This window comes from Rhamphochromis longiceps, linkage group LG5 (genome assembly GCF_057381845.1).
Source record: "Rhamphochromis longiceps isolate RC_006_pf linkage group LG5, R_longiceps_female_GT1.1, whole genome shotgun sequence".
Taxonomy (NCBI): Eukaryota; Metazoa; Chordata; class Actinopteri; order Cichliformes; family Cichlidae; genus Rhamphochromis; species Rhamphochromis longiceps.
In genome coordinates this window covers 23,688,049-23,703,765 of record NC_140561.1, presented here as the reverse complement: position 1 = coordinate 23,703,765, position 15,717 = coordinate 23,688,049, and the positions used below count along the sequence as shown (strand labels likewise).

The 15,717-nt window shown below is 36.5% G+C and overlaps 2 protein-coding genes across 2 annotated transcripts in view; both read right to left on the bottom strand.

Moving 5' to 3' along the window:
- Positions 1–2,851, bottom strand: part of iars1 (isoleucyl-tRNA synthetase 1) — a 64,910-nt gene extending 62,059 nt beyond the window's left edge. The window contains exons 1-2 of the mRNA XM_085406750.1: positions 2,774–2,851; positions 1,568–1,691 (exon numbers count right to left, since the gene is read on the bottom strand). Coding sequence (XP_085262876.1) covers positions 1,568–1,686 — 119 coding nt within the window. The 5' untranslated portion in view covers positions 1,687–1,691; positions 2,774–2,851. The remainder of the gene's footprint in view (positions 1–1,567; positions 1,692–2,773) is intronic.
- A 1,267-nt stretch (positions 2,852–4,118) lies between these two features.
- rpl29 (ribosomal protein L29) lies at positions 4,119–6,774 on the bottom strand. The gene is made up of 4 exons (XM_085406752.1): positions 6,690–6,774; positions 6,170–6,222; positions 5,959–6,023; positions 4,119–4,296 (listed from the first exon to the last, which is right to left on the bottom strand). The coding sequence occupies exons 2-4, from the start codon at positions 6,204–6,206 to the stop codon at positions 4,204–4,206; spliced, it is 195 nt and encodes a 64-aa protein (XP_085262878.1). The 5' UTR covers positions 6,207–6,222; positions 6,690–6,774; the 3' UTR covers positions 4,119–4,203.
- Positions 6,775–15,717: the final 8,943 nt, after the last annotated feature.

Sequence of the window (15,717 nt, the reverse complement as noted above, 5' to 3'; positions counted from 1 at the left end):
GGCAGTTAGATAGTCAGCTGGGAAACTTTGTGTTAACTCATGGAGCTGAGGATATCGTGGATATGCTGACCTCGCTGCGTGGTGTACAGAGCGAGGTCAGCATGATTAATATTCACAATAAAAATATTAGCCGAACATCATGAAGTCTGTATGTGTTTCATAGTGTCGAACAACCTTTGTACAGTTAAAGCCAGCAGTTACTACATGACGGAAACACCAACGTTATCTCTTTTATGTGTTTATACACAGGTCACGCTGATTACTGAACAAAAACCCAAAGATCAGATGTTAAACAGATTTATTTGCTCTCTCTCCTCCTTAAACATGTTTTTAATGTTAGTTATAATTCAGAATTGGCGACTGAAACACGTAGGACACATAAGAACATCAGGAAATAAAACACCGATAAATATAACCTCAGTAAAAGAAGTCAGCGGGGGTTACTACAGCTGTGTACCGGGGCCTGCGCTTTGTCGGTGGGATTGCTTGCGAGGCGAGCGGGTCTATCCCACGCTTTGCCGTGAGACTGGGACGACATCTCCGAAATCATCGAAACACTTTTGCAAAGAGGCTGTATCTTGACAAACCGACCAGACACATGAAGATTAAACCACTACATTCTCGGCTAAAAAATATTAAAACGGTATTTGGTAACACACAAACAGGGTTTTTCAAAGCTCAGTTCTGTTAGCTTCCACATGCCGGTTGTTGTGTGCTAGAAACAATGGCCACCAGGCCAAAGCAATGGTTTTGACTCGATCAGCGTTAACCCCGCCCCCTGAGTTTGATGGGTGAGGCTGACAGATAAAATTATTTCATGATGAGAGCCAGGCGTCAGGACTGCCAAAATGAAATAAATAAATATATCATTAAATAATTAATTAAATGTGTCAATAATTAATTAAATGTGTCAATAATTAATTAAAATGTGAAATACATAAATAATTAATTAAATATGTCAATAATTAATTAATTAAATGTGTCAATAATTAATTAAAACGTGAAATACATAAATAATTAATTAAATGTGTCAATAATTAATTAATTACATATATCATAACTATTTATTTAATTAATTAATTCCAATTTTAATTAATTATTGCCACATTTAATTAATTATTTAATGGTGTATTTAATTAATTCATTATGGCAGTCCTGGCGTTCCATAGTTACCAGCTGCCAGAACGCTTAAAACCAATCCTTATAAAACACCCAGCATTAAAGCGATACAACAAAATTATGTCTGCTCAAATACAGATTGTTAGCAGCTATAAGTCATATATTGACTATACTATGACTATTACATTTAAAAGAACTGTTCGTAAGTGTTTTACAATAAGTTATAATAAATGGTGGATTTTTAGACGTTTATACTGGAGATTGTCCGAACCAACACATTCCAAGCAAAAAGCTAACTTAATCTAAACACACTTCAACCAAATTTCAGTATTATCTTAGGTTATTCACAGCTTGTGTGTAAATATGTTTTGTTCGTTAGGAAATGGGAGCACCTAGAGAAAACCCATACAGATACAAGAAGAACATGGAAATTTGCAACTGGACTTACCTGGGTCTGTTCTTGGACTGTTTGAGGCATTCCTGGAAGCAGTCCTTTTCATTCCAAAAGTTTATAATCTTCTCCTCTTCAGAGGGAAAGTTAATGTTTTCAGGAACCCGCTCCACCATTGCGTCTGTGAGGACAAACAAAACTCAAATGTTACACTCACAGAACAGGAATTATAGTTTGTACTTCCTGCCAAGATCATCACATGCACAATTTTTTTTAATGCATTAACAAACTAGAACTATAAAGGATCACCTATTAAAATATCCCTAGTTATGCCTATTTTATAAAAGTGAATAATTAAATCTCACTTTCAAGGTAAAAACTTTTAGACTCCACTACGCAAAAGTTTCTGATCAAATAACTAAACAGAGCCAACGCCTAACGAAACTACCTGTAAGCATATTTTCTAAATGAATGCCTTTCACGCTCCTCTGATAAAGGTTCTTAACTAAAAATAAAACTAAAATCTAAAGCTGCATGCGAAAAAAAAAAGTTAACAAAAATAATAACACAAAACTACAGTAGTTTTAGTATTTGTTAGATTAGTAAAAAAAAGAAAATAATAATAATAATAATCACAATTTGCCTGATGAGTCATGTTTATTGAGACTTTGGAGGTATGCAACACTGTGAGTTAACTTCTCTCACAGACTTCTGTATTTTATTGTAACCCTGTACTGACTTCCCTAACTAAAAGGACTAAAACCGAGCACATTTTCAAACAATAAACTGAAACTGGCAAAACCAATTTGTAAACTAAATGCAAAACCTAAAAAATTATAATAACTCTGACTCTCATTCTTTGATGTGCCAAAAACCTGTCAGAGCTCAATACTTTCTTAGCAAAACATGCTGTCCCTTTTTTTTAGGAATCATGTTTAACCCTGAAGTCAAACCTAGATATATGTTATTTCTACCTCCGACATATAATCACTCTAAATTTGACCAAAGTGATAATTAAATCTGATAAATCAATTTTCCACAGCAGTCAGTTCGCATCCGAGAAATGACGCCTCCTTGTTGTTAGCTGGAAGGTTAAGCTAGTAAGTCGGCGCTTCAGTTAGTTAGCTTGTAGCTGAAGGAAACGCAAAGTTTATTAAAAATTACGTTCAGTCGCTCACTCACACTGACAGCCGTACAGCGCAGTGTTACTGCGACCAAACCTTCATATTAAGGCCATTACTAAGTTTGAATGCAGGTACTCACATGCTGTCCGAACCCGGCTGACAAGACACGAGAAATGATGCAAGCTGGAGTCAGAGCGTGAGCGGAAGTGACGACTAATGGACGGCAAACAACGTTGTTGCATGAAAATAAAAATAAAACGCTAAATTACATAGACAAGAACAACAAAACAAAAACAAAACTCCACAAAAACATCTCCTAATCTTATCTTCAAATTCAGTGATTTGTTTTTTAAATAACGAAATTCGTGTTTTTAAAAAACACTATTAATCTACTTGTTTTACTAACTAACTTTTACTACGACTAAATTATATTTTGTTCCCACTTTGGTTCTTTCTTTTTATATTTTATTCTGTTCATTCCTATGACTATATGCCATCTACTAAAGGTTTAAAAATCGACCACAAGTTTTAAACTTTTTTTTTCAATTAAAAAAAACTAAAACATTTTGACTACCCTATATTTTCAGTAAACTTACTTCCTAAGATACAAACACTATACACTATATGTTCAGCCTCTATGCATTTTTTTTTAGGGGGGGGGGGGTATTTGCTCTAGTTGACTCCACCTCTACAGGTTTTTTTTGTGGAATAACAATTCTCTGCCATGGATAGGGCACAAAAGATGTGAAAATGCTATAAGTCATCAGATCTCAGCCCCACTGTATGGGCGGTTTGGGTCTAATATGAAAGAAAAGAAAGAAAGAAAGAAGAAGAAAGTGTACTTTATTGATCCCCGTGGGGAAATTCCTCTCTGCATTTAACCCATTCACTCAGTGAAGCAGTGGGCAGCCATATGTTAAAGACTGACAACATCATCAAAACACGAAATGAGTAAATATCATTGTCAAGACAGGTGAAGCTTTTCTGGCAGCAAGGAGGTCCATCACTTCACTTCCTGGTGTTGAATTGCTTTAGTTATTACCCATGTGATAACACCTGTGCAATGATTGTGTTTTCACATGGTAATATCACACTTTCATGACTTCCATTCATGGTGTTTCAAATCTTTGCATGGGATTAAGGAAAGGGGAAAAAAGATGCTAGAAGTCAACTTGATTTATTCAACTCCCTTCCTTATTAGAATATATTTCTGTCACAGCTTGTTAGCGATTTTAGAAATCTAGAGAAAGTTCTTATTTCTATTGAGGTTGTGCAATCAAACTTCATCTATCCTGATTAAAACCATCCCCCCCCAATCTTTGCAATATTTCAAACTCAACCATTATCCAGTTTTCTACATACTTTCAGTTTCGATGAACAAACTAGAGACACATTAGAAAGAAATAAACCCTTAATAACCAATAACATAATTTATTCTATAAAACCAGAGAGAAGCAGGAACCTCAATAAAGAACAATCAGATGTTGGTGTGTTAACAAAGCATAGCTTTATTTTGATGATGGTAACACAAAATGGACTCTGACAGACATGAGGTGATGGGCTAGCTGCTTATTTCTCCATAGCGGCCTTCCGTGCTGCCTTCAAGCCCTTCTTGTTGTGCTTCTTAGCAAAGCGCATATTCCTCAGGAACTTGGGGTCCACCTGCAACAAAGTAAACAAGTAGTTAGCAGGTTCACTGAACTGAAAGTTCAGAAAGTTTTCTTCGAAGCAAAATAAACTTTAATAACACAATGCAAAAATAATTATTTCATTTTAACAGGTTAGCGAGAGCTTTGGGCAGACAGAGTAATGTTAGCAGCTTTGTATCATGTATTAAAACAGTGCTAACCTAAATGAAACTTTGATAAACCTAAACCTTACCTAATCCAACAATCCAAAATTACCAAGGACCTCTCTGTTACTCTGCACATTCACACACACACTTTAATAACCAGATTATAATAATAACCAGGAGGTCTTTCAGCAGTGATCCAATTTCTTTAATGTAAAAAAAAAAAAAAAAAAAAAAGTAAATAAATATGACAATTAACTGGCCTATCTATATAATTTCAAACCAACCTGCCTGTCATGTCACTGTGTTTATGCCTGATTGGGAGCAGGTCTCTGAATTAATCATCAATCCAGAACGCAACCATTTTAAGGAATTAATAAATTAGCTTGGGTGGGCGGTAGCTAAATAATTGATGAATGCACATTCTGATGATTCGAGCCCACAGCTGTAGCAAAGGTGTGTCTTTACGTTGCTAATACTTCAATTCAATATGTTTGTTTTACTTGGATTTCCAAAAATCAGAACAATAGTCACCTGAAGGTAATTTATATTGCAAGGTAAAGGCCCTACTGTCCCAACAAACACCCTATGAGCAAGCACTGGGCAAAACTGCTAAAGAAAAACTTCCTTTCAACAGGAAGAAACCTCAAGGAGACTAGGTAGGGCCTGTCTTAGAGCATGAACCACTTGTCACGCTCCAGAGATGATTTGTTACCAAAGGGAATTACTTCAACAACTTGAAAATAAATAAATTAATAACTTTAATTAATTAATAACTTTAATTAATAAGGGTCCAGTACTTAAATACGCAAAAAACTATTCCAACTAAACATAGAAAAAAAGCTTGCTTCACAGTTTCGGTCCTTTTGATTGGTATTTGCTACTTCATGCAAAAGCACTATTGAATCAAATCAAGCTACGCCAACTGCTGCTGATCTGCGATCCAAATGTAAATAAATACCTCAACTCTAGGAAGAACAAATGATGGATGTAAGTAGTTACAATTGTGATTACATTTCGGAAAAACAGGGCTTTAAACTACTCTTTAAAAAGCTTGACCAGATGTACAACACCTGATGAGTTACCATTTGTTAAACAGCCATTTTATAATTTCACAGGAAATTGTCAGGGAAAACACTGCCTGGGCTACTTTTGTCCACACATTGAAATTATGTCACTGCATATAATGCTATCAATACTATTGCTGTCGTTTTCTTTCAAAATATTCATTCTCCAAATTAGAAAGTCACTAGTAACAGTAGCACACTGGAAAAGGCTGACAGAAAACGCTGTAACTGTAAATGCTGCTGCAAGCAAGCGCCAATGCAACGTTTTAAATTTAGAAATACTCCATATTACATTTTAAGGCAATAACATCCACTCACTTCATTACAAAAGTTATACAAAGCACACTTTACTACAGAGGATTTGACCATGAGCTGCATGCTTGCCTTGCAGATCATGTTCACAAAACCCGTTTTGTTTTTGTTTTTTTCAAAGATACAAACATGTAAAATTGTAACAGTACGCACCCCCTTCAGAGATTCATATCGCTGTGATCGTGGCTTCTTGATGCCATTCCTGTGGTGTTTCCGAGCTGTTCAAATAAAAAGGAGCGACAATTAATACAAAGCAGCTAGCTTTGCAATATTTAACTACAGGCAAGTAGCTAAACCTCAAAGCTAACGCAACAGCACCACATCTCGGTAAAACGACTTTACAGTTACTTCAGCAGTTACTTACACTGGTTGTGGGTTGTGTGGTTCTTAGACTTGGCCATTTCGACGCTGGTTAATCTAAAAGTAGAGAAAATGAGGGAGAAATGCGCATCAGACCTTAATCTGTAGTTATCATCAGTATTAACTGGGATTGGATTAGCATCAGGTGGCTAACGATGCTTCATTCATTTCAACCAGCTGTGTCCGTCGGAAAAAATTCTGGGTAGCAACAGAATTATGATATAAAACTACACATGAAATAAATAACAATTTTAAAAAATGACTGTGCGGCTGGGCTGTGCTTAGAAAGACTGCCTGGTGGTCGGAAGCTACTGCGAAACTACAGCTCTGCTACACAGAGCGTTAACACGCCTTGAACGTCATTTTCAGGCTTTATTTGGGATCCCATCTAAACAATACTGCCATGGATCCATCATTAAGAAAGCCCCTCATCTAAATCACTGTCTGTTTCTTTGCAAACATATGAAATACACTCAGATTGATGAGGATTTTTTAAGAGTCCCTGAGTTGGGGAAAATAGATACCTGCCACACGAACAGACGACAACCGGAAGAGAAAGAAAACCCGAGCGAGCAGAAAAAGATAAAGAGTGGAGCCAAGAGAGGAAGTTAGCGGCAGAAGAACAGATGTGGATGGTGACAGCGCCTCCTGCTGATTGGTGGGTCCTTCTACAACAGGCTGGAGTCTACGACAAGCCACTGGATGTCACTCACAGCCTTTCTATTCCACAAATGAAAACGTGACAGGTCTGCTTGTAACTAGAAGACCCACTGATTTGATTTTGACTGATTCTCTTCTGCATAATCTTTCACTTTTGTTTTTGCATTTGGAAACTATATATTTGGAGCAGAACTATATAAATAAAAGGGGAAAAAAAGCATCGGAAATACAAAACAGGCCAAAATGTATATAAATGCAATTTTGTTGAATGTACACTTCCTTTTTCTCCATGGTATTTTTTCCGTCGTATATGGACCGGTTTTTATATAGCGCTTTTCTACTCTGAGCACTCAAAGCGCTTTATACAACTAATTCATTCACCCAATCACACAAACACTTTTTCTAAATTGTTAAGTGCTTACTATCTAACATTCATACACATTCACGCTCCGATGGATGCATCAGAGAGCAACATGGGGTTAGTATCTTGCCCGAGGATATTTGGCATGCAGACTGGTGGAGCCTGGGATCGAACCACCAACCGGTTAGCAGCTGACCTGCTCTACCACCTGAGGTACAGCCACTCCCGTACACTGCTGCAGATTAAGTTAACCATCTCAAACACCTTTACAGTAGGTGTGTCAAACATAAGGCCCAGGGGCCAGAATTAGCCACGGAAAGACTCCAGTCTTGTCCACTGCATGGTTTTGAGTGTGAGCTTACACATTTATTTCCCACAACTTAAACCCAAGTCATGCTGACAGATATATACTTATACCATGATATCTTCAAATAATTAAATGTGCAGTTAAACCTCCTTATACCGACAGAATGGGAGTGACGGTTGTGATTTGGTGCTATATAAATTAAATCAAAGCGGGCTGTTGTGGCCCACAGTATAAAAACGGGTTTCTCATACCTGCCTTACAGAAAGATGTATACTGCATGTGGGCCTTTTTGTTCTTTAGATATCTATGATTTCTAAGAAACTGACTATCAAACAAAATAAAATTCATCGATCCATTTTCTTAAATTTTCACTTCAGGGACGCAGACAGGTTGGACACCGTGGAGAGGTGGCCAGTCTATTGTGGCGCTAAACCATAGAGATAGATGTAGGAAAAAAAAGATAACAAATAAAATAATACGATATATTGCATTTGGGCAAGTGCAGAGATGGCGCTTTAAAATGAAAGAACATTTAAGGTTATTTAATTCTAATCCACTTTTTTTCAGTAAGTATACTTTTTGGTTGTACCCAATGACTGTATAAAAGATTGTTTTCTACAGTCACTGGTTGAACCTGATCTTATTTTTATAGTAGACTAAGTGAACTTACTATTTTGCCTTTAGTACTTCTGCACATCATAAAAAACTCCATCTTCTCCATAAAAGGAAAAATGAGAAATTAATGTCCAACATGGTAAAAAGTAAATACACAATATTACTTACTTTTAAATATCAGAACTCTATTGTATACCAAAGTATTGTAGGATCAAATGTGAGACCATCTTAAAGTTATTTAAAGCTAAAGCTTTTTTTTTTGTCATGTTGTAATATAAAATCTTAAAATGAAGGTTACAATGAAAAAAAGACAACCAGTAAGTTAAAGGCCTTAATTGTTCAATTCTAAAGCTTCACAAACTTAAAAAGGCTGGGTTTCTGTTACGCTAGATTAAAACAACTCTAAAATACATTATCAGCATCAATTTCAAAAAAAGTTCCACAGGCACATAATATGAAGAAAAAATGAATAAACTCTTTTATTCTGCCGCTTTCTGTCTCCCACATAAAAAGCCCATACAAAACCTTGACCTGGTTGATGAGTCTATTATCACCAGCTGCTGAATAAGACTTTTTTTTTTTTTTTTTAAATTTGGTGTATTACATAAACGAATTGTGTTAATATGTGTAACTCTGTGCTGTTGAATCTTCAAACTTTCTTGCTTTCAACTGGATCATGAATTACACAACATGTATTGATCTGTGAAAATTTGCATTTTGATCACAGTTGAGTGGCACCTGGTTGCACCAGAGCTTGAATTTCTTATGAAACTGCATTGCAAACCCCACTACAAAAATAGGGTTTCTATCATTAAAGATGAAACACACATGAGTTACTTACTAACTATTAATAGGGAAAAACAAAAAATGGGGGGGAAAAGCCCCAAAAACGAGACATATATCAGAAAACAGTGGACAACAGTATTGTGAAAAAACACTTAAAGACATGTTTGTTTGGCAGAAAATCATCCTCAGTTGCCAAAAGTCGGAATTAAGCCTGGCCAGGATTATATGAGATTTCATTCTGACAGACCTGCCGAAGATGCTGATTACTACAACTCATAGCATGGTGAGACCATAGACAGATTGTTCACTGGCCAGCATTAATAGACAGATCCTCAGAGATTACTGTGCTGCTGGCACTCCACTGTGTTGTAATGGATGGGGATGGATGCAGAGCCATGTGACTAAGCTTACATCTCTCCTTGTATCTGTCTTGTAATGTGTGGCCCTAGCTTTCCTTTCCTTTCCTGTCCTCTTTCTTTCTCAGCTGGGTGAATCCCAGGCCTAGCGGAGGAAATCATGCAGCAGTATCCTATATTTAGACACCCCCCCCCATTTGATCATACAAATCCCCACACTCCACTCTGCAGCACTCAGATCTGTTCAGTCAATTACAGATTTGGTTACATGTGTTCTTTCATACATTCTTCTTGATCTGATCGTGGTGGCGTGCGTACTGGTTTCCATTTCCTCTGTTATCTTGAACACGTTATGTGCCGTGGTGAGTTCATACTGTGAAATGAACACATTTCTGTGAATGTTTTTCTCTGTAATAATGAGATTATATTCTCGCAGTTGCTACAGTGAAACTCAAAATGATCATAATAAGGGAATAAATGAGAAGATTCCCCCGACAAACGGTAACATCTGGAAGAAAAGAAAATCTCTCGAAAGTGATTCGTGTGTCCCCTGCAGGAAAAACCTTCCCTAAAGTATTTTTTGTCTGTATGTGCAGCTCCATGTCTGTGAGCAGTTGGCTGCCCAGCTTTGTGCCATGTAAGTAAAACCAGGGCTACTTACATGGCACAAATTAAATGGACTGGTACTAGCATGTTTCTACTCTTACTTAGAACTGAAAAGCACAGATGCTTCCTGTGTCTCACCGTTATGTACAGCAAGGTGTCTTGACACACTGGTTACAGTAATTTTGGCAGCTGAGAGATTTTAGCCCGATTATAGGGAGCTAAAAAGTTTGCTTAAAGAGGCTGTAGGGATGGCAGCAGCCATGATTTGTCTCCCTTTTAGCCATTTGTTTTGCACTTGGTTTAGCTTTTTTCCAGCCTACTGTTCAGCTGCTTTTTCACTGGCATTTTGCTTTTTCTTTCACCTGGCACTAGGCACTAATAACCACTCATTTATTAACGCTTGGGTAAATTATACCACAATAATCTTAGTTAAAAAACGAGGTGTTCAGAGAGACGGCTTCATCTCAGTGAAGCCATAAAGGACACCTTGTATGAAACTGAGACATAAAGCAGCTTTGACAGTCAGCATTATTTTATCAGCTTGGAATGAGAACTGTGCGGTTCATACTGGAATTTTTCTATGTATATATTTGTTTAACTGCTGAAAAATATGTGTCTTCTTTATAAAGACACCTACAAATACGCAGACAACAGCAACAACCACAAAACAGTCACACCAATTTGGTTACAGTTACAGGATATGAAGCTCTTGCTTGCCGTCTAACCCAATCAGAGACATTAGATCTTATCTGAGGGTCTAATTGGAAGTGTTTTCCCCTTATGAGCAAAAAATCTCCACATATGCACTACTATAATTGTTTATGTTTATTACACATGGTGCTATATTGGTTTCCTGATATTGAAAAAATCAGATGAAAATCTATTACTTTTGCTTCTTCCAATCAAGTCATGATCCATTTATATGGGATATCTTGATTTAAAATGCTGTTATGAGAAATATGTTGTCATAACAGAAAGTTTAGCATTTAGCATGATCTGGGTAGAGTACTTGTAGTACAATGATTATATGTAATATATTTCTAATTTCTCATAAAGGGTCAATAACTGGTCTCTAGGCCTGCATGACTGAGGTTTTATGGGAATAGGGCAAATTTAAGCTATGTGCTAATATCAATGTGCAAATCATTAAAAAAAGCCTGCAATACAAGCAAATCCTGTCTTCATTTAAATATTTGGAAAAGTCATATTTTCAGATATTTGTGTTATAGCATTCGATGAATGTATAATCGATTTTTCTCAGTAACTTCACTAGAAACTACAAATGTTAAACCTGGAGGGGTAGAGAAGAAAAGCAGGTACTTGAAAATCTGTCAAGAGATTCGGCAAACTTCCCACAACACTGTGATATTTCCACACAGTGATGTTGCTGCATGAATAAAATCTGATCGCTGATTGACTGTATTTTGCTTTTTAAATATAACATCCTTCCTTCTTTACTTGCATTCATTTTTGCTGAATGTCCTTCCCCTCCTTCTCGTCCACTGTCCTGTTCTTTTTATTTAATCTTGCTTTCACCCCCAAGCTCCAAGGGCTCACTTCAGCTCAACACATGAAAGAGGCGGCTCATTATATCTCTGGATTTTGGAGGTATTATATGTAGGATAATAGAGTGCATGATCCATTAGTTTTCACATACATCTGTGCAAATGAATATAATAAACAGACAAAAACCTGCTGGTTGTGAAAATGTAATGTGTGCTTTATTTTGGTTTGAAATGAGAATTTGCAGCACATAAATATGAGTCCTTTCTTCTGAAAATGATCAGGTGCGAGAAGTTAAATAAAAACGAGTGAAAAAGCAGCCGGTGTGCAAATAAAAACTCTGAAAGATTTTCAAAAAATCACTTTTAAAAATGACAAGAAACTCAGAATCCTTGAAGCAAACTACAAAGAAATGAGGGGTGGTTCATGACTTTTGCACAATATTGTACAATGTGGCGTAATATCCTGTAAGTATCTCAGAAAATGTACTCTGAAATTCAAAATTAGATGTATTACATAAGAATTTTGAGCATGCCTAACTATAATTGACTATAACTATATTTGATGTTGTTCATAGCAAATATATATATTTATATAATGTTTTTCTAATAATTATTACATTTTTCCTCACTCAAAAACTGGCTTTTCTATGATCTCAGTTTTTGCCCTGACTGTTTGGAAAAGAGCTTGTACAGTTGAGCGTGTGATAGTAAATCTGTCACTTTTTCTGTGCTGCAGCATTTTAATGACATGACACTCCTGTGATTAGGTTGAATATGGCAGACGTGGCATGCTGGACTGAAAAAAGTTGAAAAAGCAGCCAGTTGAAAGAACTTCACAAAGGCCGGAGAAATATTACCCATAACCACTTTAAATTATTACAAGACAGTCTGGTTTTGTGAAAGTGAAATACAAAGACATGAAGCGTGGCTCAAAACTTTAGCAAAAAAAATACTAATATCCTGTATTTCTCAGTATTTTCAGTTTCTATAGAAAGGATATCTTAAGCAGCACAATGAGACAACTGATTGCTCAAGTGGAGCCGCTCAGTAAGAGAAATGTGATGAAGTTGTGGTGTGCATTTATGTGAAGCCTCAGTTTCCAAAACACTGCACACTGTTATGAAAGTCCTCTTTCACATTAAAAAAGACATGTGTTAGTTTGCCACAAAACTCCGTCCTCCACCAGAGAACATCGCCGGTACATTACACTAAAGTCTGTCCCTTTCAAACTGCCATTGACAACGACTCACTAAGTGGTTCTTTCAGCTTTGCTATGTGCATCAGTGTGTGTGTCCTAAATGTCCGTCAAACCCTGTTTTAATGCAGATATAGTTTTTGAGCTTCCTTTTCGCCTGCCCTGCAGCACGGCCAATTATTCTCTGTACATACTGTCCTTGTTGCTCTCTCCATCTATTCATCTTTCTCCTCATACGGCTCCTGACACCATGTTCGCTCTGCAGCGCTGTCTTCATTCACTGTGGTTGAAGGGCACAGACCAGTGTATGAAAATGAAAGGCAAAATACACGAATGAGAAAGGAGTCGACGGCAGCAGAGTGTATGCATTTGCTCTGGGAGAGACAGAGGAGAGAGGTGGGCAGACATTGCTAACATCGAGCTTTCCTATTGGTTAACGGGGAGTGATGAATGAAACTGCACAGATTTGAATGAAGACCACATGTCACAAGGAATTAGAGCATGAAATAGCACTGGGATGACAGGAGAAGGGAAGTGAGATAGAGGGAGGTCATTATCTATCCATCTATCTATCTATCTATCTATCTATCTATCTATCTATCTATCTATCTATCTATCTATCTATCTATCTATCTATCTATCTATCTATCTATCTATCTGTCTGTCTGTCTGTCTGTCTGTCTGTCTGTCTGTCTATATTAGAAAGTTAGCATGTAGCTTGTGATTGCTTCCTAGGAGCCTTGCATTCTATATTTTTGCCAATAATGTAATGAAAAACACATATTTTTAAATGTAGAGTAGCATATATTACCCTTTAATTTTGTTTAAATTTATGTTCTTTGCCCATCACTCATATTGTTTCTTTGACTTTGGACATAAATTTTTGACTTTGTGCATCCATTTGCTTCTGGCAAATGGAATCAACAGACATCAGTCTGCATTAATCAGTCGGCCAGGGCATCAGAGAGATGCAAATGCCAGTAAGTGTACTATCTATGCCATAAAATCCTGCAACAATGAAAACCTTCATGGAAATCAAACAGAACAAAGTCAAGATAAACAGTGAGGAGATGTGGAAAAGAAAGCTCTCATTCTGCATTATCCTTATGTAATCTGATAATAAATCACATTATATTTATTATTTCCCTTAATGTTCATGTTTTTGAACATTAAGGGAACACATGATCACTATCCAAATATCAGTTTTTTAAACTATATTCTTAGAAATATACCTGTGATCAGTTCTGGATATTTAGTGGGTTCTTTAAGTCATTTCCTGTTGTATTTTGAAATTTCTCTTCTATGTTTATTTGCTCTCTTTTATGCATCACTTGAATTCAGTCATCCAGTTGTTCCCTTGAATATATAAACTCCTGACCATTCCTTATCTAATTTTTCCTATTATGTTTTCTTGTTTGGTTTTTCATTTTTTCTGGATCTTTGCCTTTGGTAGTTTAATTGCTCTCTGGTTTCTGAAACCTTCACCCTCTGTTTACTTCAATACTGTTAATAAAGTCGTGGACTTTGAGTCGTCTTCTTTTTGAACCACCACATTTATGTGACCTAGAAAAGACATGTTACTATCCCTGCCAATATAGCTGTCTTAAGTGCTTTTGATCTCAAACTAATTCAAAGCACAGCAGCCAGAAAATCAATATTAGTAAACTGAAGGCAGTATTTCTGTTTCTGGTCACTGGCTCTATTCTCTAACTACCAAAGCACGCACTGCATCGCTGCACAATATATCAACTTTCAGCACTGGATACATGCTCATTGAGCCTTATATCGTAGCTTCTTGGCAATGTCAGGGTATCAAACGGGGTATCTCATTATTGGAAACTCAGTTGAGACTCAACACCAATTTATTTTTGCCAGCTTAAAGGTTATCTGAGCTCTCCCTACAAGGAGTGCTTTATCTTCCTATTTCAGGTAAATTCGGCTACTTCTGGCTCTATTTGGACAGCCACAGAGATAAGACTTCATTGAGCTTATATCTGTGCTATTACATTATTATTAACCAGTTTGTTTTTAGCTTAATTATTTTATCAGTGAAAATAAAAGCAGTGGCATTCATAGATTTACACAGGTGACAGTATTTTACTGAATTTACTTATCTTTTATGATACAAATTGCAATTCATCACATTTGAGAAGCTTAACCTTCGAATATTTGTCATTTATCTGTATATGTAAACATACCAATGTACTCTACATGAATTACGAATATCTGTCCTTGGTTAGTCCCGTGACTCACTTTGGCTCGGCTCTCTACTATCACATAACTGTAAGTATACAGGAAAATACTGTGAGAATGAAAATAACTGCATTTGTATGTATACCATTTTTAAAATACACACACAGTAAAGCGCTGCTGCTACAGATGTTAATTGTAATAACTTCACCTAATTGTTCGTTCACTGAATCTATAAAATTTGAAAATTATTATATTCGTTTCTAAGATTTTTGAATCGTTGCAACGCTGCTACACAGGCAGTAATTCAAGTATCTTAAGGATATGTGCAATGCTAAGATGGGTGGAAAAAAACTGGCTCAACGTCCTTTAATTAAAAGTAACTTTAACTTAACAGAAACCTGAAACAGATTACAGTGGAGTACAGTCCACTCAGTCCATTTCAGGCATGATGGGAAAGATGGGCCACTACAGCCAGCTTATTACTATGGTGTTAAAAAGCACAATGTGACACCTCGCTGCCAGGTTAGGAATGTGACCGCCACTCTAAAGGTTCAATTGTGCTTCTCTGGAAGCTTAACGTTCAAAAAGTAAATGTTTGCTTTTTCTTTCCCCACTCTCACCTGGATACTAGCTTCCTAAATTGTCACTCAGTCATCAAAACATTGACAACACCTGGTTTAAAAAAGCACTTCAGGTTAGAGTGTCTTTGTCATGGTTATGCAGTAATTAAGGTTAGAGGGTAAAGGCAGACTTTTTCCTTCATTCAGTATACAGCAAGTGTATGAGGAATGAAATTTTAATGCAAAGCATAAAAAACTATATTAAATATGTTAAAAAAAAAATCGCAGTAAACATACCTGAATGTGAAAACCACACATTGATCCTTAAACTAACTTAAACCTGAATGAAAGACAAAGTGACTCAGAAGCACAAACACAAGTCACTATTGAATGTAATGGAGCTAGACT